Source organism: Poeciliopsis prolifica, unplaced genomic scaffold (genome assembly GCF_027474105.1).
Source record: "Poeciliopsis prolifica strain line A6 unplaced genomic scaffold, Auburn_PproV2 SCAFFOLD014, whole genome shotgun sequence".
Lineage (NCBI taxonomy): Eukaryota > Metazoa > Chordata > Actinopteri > Cyprinodontiformes > Poeciliidae > Poeciliopsis > Poeciliopsis prolifica.
Window position 1 is genome coordinate 259,823 of NW_026562389.1, and position 9,644 is coordinate 269,466.

Sequence of the window (9,644 nt, forward strand, 5' to 3'; positions counted from 1 at the left end):
TGACTAACACATTTACAAAGGTAACATGAAGAATTTATTAAAATACAGTTTTTAATAGCAGTCATGTTAGATTTTGAGGTCAGGGTTTACAGATTTTACGGGCAAACCAGAGAAACATGAAGAATTAAATTAAGTACTAAAGCCCAGTTCACACTACACAATTTTAGAAAAGTCGGCCGATTCTGAAAACGTGAGAGAGAGAGAGAGATCACACACTAGCTGATTTAAAATCGTAGGTGTAACGGGTTCGATCGTAGAGGGTGAGGTTTCACTCGAACACATTCTAATTCCAGCTACGAAATCCCTTCAAATTCTGCGCTACCACACCTGAATTTAGAGTAAAAAAAAAAAAAAAAAAAAAAAAACATGGACAACGACGTTGAAGTGGTAACTATAGTTTGCGGACTTATTTTAACCCAAAAAAGACGTAACCAAAAATCAAAGCATTAGATTAAGAACTGGATCGCGAGCAAGGATTATATTTGTTGCATGGCAACATGGAGGTGAGGTTTTTTTTTCATTTTTTCATAAAAAATGCTGTTTTTAATGTTTTCGGTTTGGTCGTTTAATTCACCATTTACGTATAATTTTATAATTTTTCGTTGTGTTCATGTTGTTGTAGAATATATGGATATAACGGAATGGCTGAAACATCAGAGGAGCTTAAAGTAGAAGAAAGCATTTCCTGCATATTCGTTATTAGAAAATCAGATGGCAGTTGTCCCTTTTTCCCCCAACTGACCGCGAAAGCTTAACGTATGGAATGCGCTTCTCAAGCAGACGTACTCTGCAATACCCCCGCCCCACGGGGCCGGGGCGGTTGTGCGCATGCGCGGGGCCGGGAATGATGTGCGCATGCGCGGGGATCGGGCGGTTGTGCGCATGCGTGGGATTCGGGCGGCAGTGCGCATGCGCGGGGCTGGGATGGATGTGCGCATGCGCGGGGTTGGGGCGGATGTGGGGTATGACAACTTCTGGTGGCTATAGCTTTAGCTTTAAAAGGCTAGGAAAATGGCTCAGTCTGTTTTTGTTCAGTCCCTGGTTTTTCATGTGGGGCAAGAAAACAGTCTTATCTGTCATATCATGCGTTCCCTACGGACCCGGACCAACGGAGGAGTGGATCCAGGCGATCCGAAGAGACGAAGGTCCGGACTTTTGCATAAAGACGGGGAGCACTTTCGTATGTAGCCGCCACTTCACACCGGAGGATTTTGTTAGCGGATCCACCATCAGCCGCCTTAAAAGTGGAACTGTTCCTTCCCTGTTTGCCTGGAATAACTTCACTGCACCGGCAATGAGAGAGTCTGCTTTCGAGAGGGCTAAGAAATGGCAGTGTGTCCTCTCTCAGAAAGCTAGCCAGGCTGAAGATGCTACTGCGGACCATGACTACACGACACATCCACCCGCAGGTAAAAGATAGTATATTTTCCATGTAAGATAATTTCAGTAAAATATAACTCTTGCATTATTATTATTATTATTATTATTATTATTATTATTATTATTATTATTATCACATAATAATGAAATTATGAGATTATGTGGTTATGTATTTTGTGGCGAGATTAAGTCAATGGCTGTATACATACATTCTCCGACTCACAACATGTATTGATCTTCACAGAAGTAATGTTTCAAATATATAATTAAAACTTGTTGCTAACCGTATGTTTTGCTATTTTATTTTGTGGTTTTACAGGTGCACTTGATGAAGCTCTGGATTATATTAAGGAGTTGGAGGTCAGACTTCAAAAAGTGGATTTGTCTGCCACACTTTTTAGCCGCTACTGTGCCTCTGATGACCAGATCCGGTTGAGAAAGCTTTTTCAGGGAGACCAACTAGTAAAAAACATGCTGCATTGTTGTAAAAATGATCATGGTTTGTTAAAATTTTTGCTACATTTTTGACAGAAAATATTTGCTATTTTCTATGAAGTATTTTCAGGTACTCTTGAAATGTCTTAAGTTGATTAGGGTTTAAAAATGCTGCTCACATGGAGAAAGTCTCTAATTCACAGAGAAACTGCGTACAGCGCTGACTGTGCAGTTCCAGCTGGCCCACATATTCACAACCTTCTGCCGAGTCATCCAGACACACACACACACACTCCTCCACTCAGAGACGACTGCTCCAGGTCTGCCTTTTATCCTCGTCCTCTGCCCGATCAAATCTGAGATGTCGGACTCGGTGAAAGACAAACCGGTAAACCCTGAAAGCCCCCTCAGGTCAGACAGAATCCATGTTATCCTTAGAAGCATGTCGGAGAGCAGAGCGTTCACCATCAGAGGAGACTGCACCGTCACACAGGTCAGGAAGCTGGAAACTCTTTCTGTCGTTTGCAGACGGTCTAGTGCAATCCTCAAACTAAGCTGTCATTGCTTTGGCGTGTGTGTGTGTGTGTTTTTGTGCGCGCACAGCTGAAACTGTGTCTGTCAGAGCGGCTGCGTGTCCCAGCAGAGCAGCTGGTGCTGACCCACTCCGGGCGGGTTCTCAGAGAGTCAGAACTCATGAGTCACCTTAAAGAACAGAAGGGATCGATCAGCCTCTGCATGATTCGAAGGTGTGAAGCTCAGTGATGATCAGTGCATCAGTGGTGAAAAGTTATATTTGTAGGAATATTTTGAAATGCATAAAGGATGAGAAATTTGTACCTATTTTACAAAAAATTACAAGTGTTTCAAAGACGTCAATAAGCTAAGATGGGGTATCTGCTGTGTTTCAGCTGTAATTTATTGTTGCAGTGCAGGATGGAGGCGACTCCTCCTTTGCTTGATGCTCATAAGACATTAAAAGCCTTGACTTGTTAGACTAATTTATCAACCTGGCCTGTCTGGCTCCATCACCCAGAACATCTTTTTGACTGGACGTGAACACAAATCCTTGAAATAAGGGACTTTACTTCAAATCTAAGAAGCATTTACTCCATAAATCTAATCAGCAGTTGTGCCACACTGGGCATTAGCCATCAATTAAGCAGGTAGTCCAGGTCCTGAAGCCGCGAAGCAGCTCCAAATCAATTCACCGCCTCCAAAACATTTATGCATTTTGGGGAAATGATCATGTGGGAATGCACTTAATATCAAACTTAACAAGGGCCCACTGTCAGAATGTTATTTTTTTTTTCAAATGCTGTGTGGATTTTATACTGGACTGATGTATCCTCTTGAATTGAGATTTGATGTATGGCTTTTTCAGACTCTTGCCTACTTCTTGTTGTCATACAAGTTTTATTTACAGTAAATGTTTTCTTAATTCTTCAGAAATGTCGTTACAGTTAAATAATGATTTAAGAAGCGGGCCAAGATATTTTCTCATAGGACTTCATGCAGCCCGTTTTTACATTCAAGGAATTTGGGACATGACCAAATTTTAAATAAGCAGACATATTCAAATTTGAAGAGCACATCAAAAAAGGCTCTTAAAATGAGTCACTCTGATTCTGAATTGGAAAACTGATTCTTTTCAAGACATCATGCTGTTGTTTGAAATTTGACGACTGTGGGCTGACAGAGCACAACTGAGATGTTATTTTTATTTTCATTCTGGAAAATAAGACCACAATAAATCTTTTTTTATATCCGATTTTTTATCAATGTGTTTTTGTCCCCAAACAAGCAGCCTTTTATTGGAAAACTGTTTCCCTGAAATGATTTACAAGACAGGCTTTTCAGTGCGTACATCAGGTGTAAGCACTAGTTATAAACTCAGTTTGTCTTTCTCAGGCCTGAACCTTCATTTGCTCGGACCTCCAGTGATTCAGTTTCAGAACTTGTTGAGTCAGAGCTAAAAGCTGTTCCTGACCCAGAGCCCAACCAAACACCTACTCCCACCTCGCCACTCTGCTCAGGTAAAACCTGTCAAACATTCATGTCTCTCCAGTCGTCTACCCTCTGCTCTTCAGTGTTTTTAAGTCCTTCTGTTTTTTCTCGTTTCATCTTGTCTCAGCTGAGGGTTTGGACAGTCTTGGCTCGGAAAACAGCAGATCCATCTTTCTTACTGCCACCTGGAGTAAAATGGAGAGCCAGTTACCGAGTGACCTAGAACTGATGCACTTTGTTCTGCCCAGCCCACTGGTGCACAACGCCCTCTGCACCTCCAGCCCTCAGGTAACAGGACAAGGCTCTCTGTCTAATCCTCAAATTCAGCAGCTGCTGACAACAAACTCTGAGGTGGAGGACATTTTGAACAACCCAGATGCCATAGAGCAGGTGTGTGTGTTTGAGGTACAGTGTTTTTTTTCTTTTTTGCAAGTTGTGTGAGTGGTATTTCTATTATTGTACCTTTGACATTTAAACTTAAATAACTAAAATGATTGAGGAAAGATGTTCTTCTTTTGTGGTGTGCCTCAAACATCACAACTCTCTTTGTTCCTCTCCAGGTGCAAAAACTCACCAGGGAGCCTGAAATGACAGAAGAGGTGACACAAAAAGAAGACGGAGCTTTAGAAAACGAGTCCATGGTGCAGGATAACCCTGCAAATGCTGCTCTGCATGTCCTTCAGACAAATGATGCAAAAATGCAGCAACAGGATCTTAAACAGACTCAGGTAAAGCAACAAAGGTCATGATTAGATGTTTCACACAGTTCATCTGTTATATCAGAGGTTTGCTTCTGGTGCCTCTGGTCTTTCAGGAAGCAATGTTTCCATTATTCACTACATCATATGAGGGTCACCAGGGACCAGGAGGACAAACCAGCCCAACATCACCTCCGTCCACTGACTCCACAGATTCCCTCAGAGAGCTGACTGCTTCTCCCAGAACCGGTTCCCCTAATGCAGGTAAGAAAATATGCATGCATGCAGTCAACTTATTCATAAGGCATGGATGATTTGTAGGAAATCATCATCTCAATTCAGTCCTGAGCATTTGTCACAAGGTTAAATATCAAATATCAGAAATGTGATATATGAACATAATGTGGCTGCTGCCTTCAGGTCTGCAGTCGCTCCTGCAGGAGATCACAGCCAGTCCAGGTCTGATGGAGACCCTGCTCTCTGGGCCGCACATCAACTCTGTTCTGAACTGCCTCAGCCAGAACCCGGACTTTGCTACACAGGTGAAGCGTGTATGGGTCTGGATATACTGCAAGATGAGGAGCAATACTCCTTTATGATTGCTTTTTGTTTTTTTACTTAAAGATTTATCATCTGTTGTTACTTCAGGATAAGCCAGTTCTATCATTCACCACTTACAGAACAAGTTGCAACCCTTTATGTAAGAAAATGAGTGATTCCAGATTTATCCTCTTCGTGCTGCGACATGTAGTTTCACCACTAGATGTCACTAAATCCTCACACATTGCTCTTTTAACCACGACCTTAAACCAGTCCTTCCTCCTGAGAAGCTGAGAAACTTCAGTGCTGATGTATTTCCTGTTGCTTCAGATGCTGCTGAGCCATCCCTTGCTCTCAGAAAATGTTCAGCTGCAGGAGCACATAAGGCAGCACATTCCTCTCTTTTTGCAGCAGGTTTGTTTATTCACTCTAGGGTTATTGTGATATTATATTATTCATATTTATCAGAGGTTTTTTTGTAATTAATATTTATTTATCACTAAAATAGATGTGGTATGGAAAGAGTTTGGTCTTGACATAACACCATACACAACACACAGCTATCTCTGACACAAAAATGTTATTTATTATTATTCAATAAATCCTAGATGCAAAGTGGAGAGCTGCTGTCCATGATGCTGAACCCCAGAGCCATGGAGGCTTTGTTACAGATCCAACAGGGGCTGCAGACTCTGGCTATAGAGGCTCCCTCCCTCATGTGAGCAAAAATGTCTAAACACTCCATTTGCTCTAGATGAGTTACTAAAGTAAACAGCTGTCTCATTAAAAGGGTTTTCACTGAACCTTCAAAACTTCAGTGAAAATTGTCAAATTTAACAATTCAAGATTTAGACCTTGAAAAGTCCTAGTTTTCCAAACTAAGTATTAAATTAAATTAAGTTCCATCTTCAATTCCATCCATCCATTCATTCATTTTCTATATACCCCTGTCCCTTGTGGGGTCGGGAGGGAGGCTGGTTCTTATCTCCAGCGAACGTTTCAGGCGAGAGCCGAGGTACACCCTGGACAGGCTCCATCTTCAATTTGTACATTTAATTTGTTTATTTGTATTTCAACTTTTTTTCCCTCATTGATACAAGAGGGAAAAAAATTGTAAATTTTTTTTAGGCAATGAAAATCAAAATTTGATTACAATTTTTATTACTTTCCTTGAAAATAAAATGTTTAAATAGTGTTGGTATGAAAATCGGAATTTCAGTAGTTGGTAAGAGCCTGTTATAAGTCACTGTTCTGATGTTTTTTGTATTCTGTAAGAAAAGCTTAAAGCATACTTGCAAGTCAAAAAACATCCACTTAAGTAGGTAGAAATATATGTTCAATTCATAATGAAAAAAATTAATTTAATTTATAAAGCTAAGCTACACTTACTTATCTGAGCTCATTTATGTAGTTCATTAATTTAAATGACCACGTATTATATACAGTACATAAAAGTTTGAAACTGAAATGTCCTTTTTCAACCATGTATCTTTTTGGCAGGGCTGAACCTGGAACCAGTGCTGGTTCTGGTCTTGCTGGTTCTCCTCAGCACCCATCTGATCCTAACTTGAACAACCAAGATGAGCCACTGACAGAGCAGCAGCAGTTTGTACATCAGATGTTAAAGGCACTGGCTAACACCAGCAATGGGGTAACTCACTGATTCCCTGGTGACTAAAATTGTTTAACTCTTTTATGTGTAAAATTGTAATACTAGAAAGCAGAAGCCCTTTAAATAACCAAAATGTTATTGTTACCAAATGTTAGTATTTGCCAAATGGATGTTCCTACAATGTCTTGCCAAAATGTTTTGACCTCTTTTCAGTTTACCACCACAAACTTTACCATGTTTTAATGAGATGTCATGTGAGCAACCTGAATGTTCTTATCCAGTTTGACCAATATTTACCTCTATTCATCAGCTCCAACCAGCTTCATGATTCAACTATGCAACCAGTTTCCCTGTTCTGGTTGTGAACATTTTTAAATTGAAATAATAAAATAACAAAACAATTCTTAAAGATTATGGTCAAATCGCCTGTTAAAATAACTCCTTTCATTCCGCTCCGCTGTGTACAATGTACAAAAATGTAAAATTGCATTCATGATTTAGAGATTTGCATTTTGTCACTAAACATTCAGACTGCGTTAAGAAATCAAATTGTAATTGTTTAGTCACAAGAACCTCAAATGGTTTTGGTTTTGTTGCCTGTCAGGTCCGTCGTGAGGAAGAGGAGGATTTCCAGGAGGAGCTGCAGCAGCTGAACTCGATGGGCTTCAGAGACAGAAAGGCAAACCTTCAGGCCCTCATCAGCTCAGGAGGAGACCTGTCCTCTGCTCTACACCTGCTCAGTCCTTAACAATTAATTATCAGTTATTAACAAGTGAATTACAAAAAAAGAAATAATTTAATTGTAAGCCATACACAGGGTGTCATCTACTATCTATGTAGTGATAAATCACTGGTAGAAACACAAATCCACCAACGCAATCGAGTAACAGTGCAGATGTAGATTACAGGCGCTAACTAAACAGAACTCACAGGAGAAAATAACAAAACGTATCTGTATTTCACTGAATTATGGCAGGGATCTACACCACATATTCATATTTTAGTAAACAAACTGAGTGTTTGATAGGAACCAGATGAATTATTCAACAGAAAAATAGGAGTTTGTAGTGGAGAAAGAAAAAAAGGCTTTCATTTTGTCTGCTCTGCTACTTCAGTTCTACTCTACATGCAGTAGATTCATAACATCAACATCAATATTTAAAAGCAGGTGATTTATTATGAATGTCTGGCACATAGTGGTGCCTCTTTGCTTTGTTACCTCCTGGTCACCATCTCACACCCAGACAGATGTCCTGTATGTTCCCACAAGCTTCACAGTCCAACAGATTAAACCTCAAACACAACAAGTGTGTGTCCCGACACACGCAGGTTGTTCATGTATGTTAATCACAGACTAAAGCAGGTGTACATATCTAAACATTCAGGTTCTTAACAAACGTTCACATGTTGACAATTAGCTATTTTTATTTCAATAGAATCAAAGATATTTAATTGCACTTAATAAAGATGAACATAGTTTTCCTCTTTAAGCAAAAAACTAACTTGTTTTCTAGCTGAGAAAAAAGTTAGGACACCGTAACAGTCTGACGTGTTTTAGCTGTAATGACTCCTGTGAGGTTCTTTGAACCTTTGCTCCACTTTCGGTGCCGCTCTGAGGGCCAACCTGTTTGGATGGCCAGTCCTGAACATGTCACAGGTTCATTTTAATGTCCTGCACTTGCTGACTACCTTCTACACACCGAAATTTCTAATGTCTAATTATTTTGAGACTTTTTAAAAATCTGTGTGCAAGACTCTCAAGCTGATGAGTAATGATCTCTTGTGTGCACCGGATGTGAGGTGTCCTTTATTCTACACCCAAACTTTAATTTATTTTTACATATTTATTTCAATGTTGTTAAAATTATATATTTATTGAAATTAAATGCCCATATATCTTCCAAATAATCATAAATGTAACGTTCCAAATAAAACATGCTTTGATGTATTTATTTTTCTTGTCCAACAAAGGGAAAAAAAAAGTCTATTTTTTTTTACAATATAATGTTAAACAACTGCCAGATGAGTAGAAGCCAACATTCAACTCAGCTCAGCGTTCAACACCATTATCCCCCAAGACCTGGTGGGCAAACTGGGCCCCTTAGGAATTAACACCCCCCTCTGCAACTGGCTACTGGACTTCCTCACTGACAGAACCCAGGCTGTCAGAATGGAGAACAACACCTCCGATGTCATCACCCTGAACACCGGCACCCTTCAGGGCTGTGTCCTGAGCCCCCTGCTGTTCACCCTGATGACCCACGACTGCCTCCTGCCGTCCACACTTCAGATCCAACCACATCCTGAAGTACGCGGACGACACCACAGTGGTGGGCCTCATCCGGGACAACAACGAGACGGCCTATAGGAGGAGGTGCGGCATCTGGTGGACTGGTGCAGAGGAAACAACCTGATCCTGAATGTCAACAAGACCAAGGAGATCATCGTAGACTTCAGGAAATCCAGACCCACCCACACACCACTCCTCGTCAACGACTCAGCAGTGGAGGTCGTCAGCAGCACCAAGTTCCTGGGGGTGCACATCAACGACAACCTCAGCTGGTCTCCTCACATCTCCTCACTGGTGAAGAAGGGCCAGCAGCGCATGCACTTCCTGCGTCGGATGAAGAGAGCATCCCTCCCGCCCCCCATCCTTCAGACCTTCTACAGAGGGACCATCGAGAGCCAACTGACCAGCTACATCTCCATCTGGTCTGGGAGCTGCAGGGCCTCTGACTGGAAGTCTCTACAGAGGGTGGTGAGGACAGGGGAGAAGATCACGGGGGCTCTGCTCCCCTGCATCAAGGACATCGCAGAGAGGCGCTGCCTATCTCGCGCTCACCAGATCCTCTCCAACCCCACCCACCCCAACCATGGACTGTTTTCCCCCCTGGCGTCTGGAAGAAGGTTCCGCAGCATCTTGTGCAGAACAACCAGACTACTGAACAGTTTCTTCCCCGGGCCATCAGACTGCT

General features: G+C 41.4%; 1 protein-coding gene across 1 annotated transcript; it reads left to right on the plus strand.

The window, feature by feature from the left end:
• Nucleotides 1-385: 385 nt before the first annotated feature.
• LOC129366161 (ubiquilin-1-like) lies at nt 386-8,579 on the plus strand. Its single transcript, XM_055039856.1, has 14 exons — nt 386-503; nt 623-1,409; nt 1,700-1,879; nt 2,019-2,308; nt 2,419-2,561; nt 3,724-3,848; nt 3,947-4,224; nt 4,380-4,547; nt 4,634-4,781; nt 4,938-5,059; nt 5,388-5,471; nt 5,666-5,775; nt 6,558-6,708; nt 7,274-8,579. Exons 2-14 carry the CDS (start codon nt 764-766, stop codon nt 7,415-7,417), a joined length of 2,589 nt encoding a protein of 862 aa, XP_054895831.1. The 5' UTR covers nt 386-503; nt 623-763; the 3' UTR covers nt 7,418-8,579.
• The last annotated feature ends 1,065 nt before the right edge of the window (nt 8,580-9,644 follow it).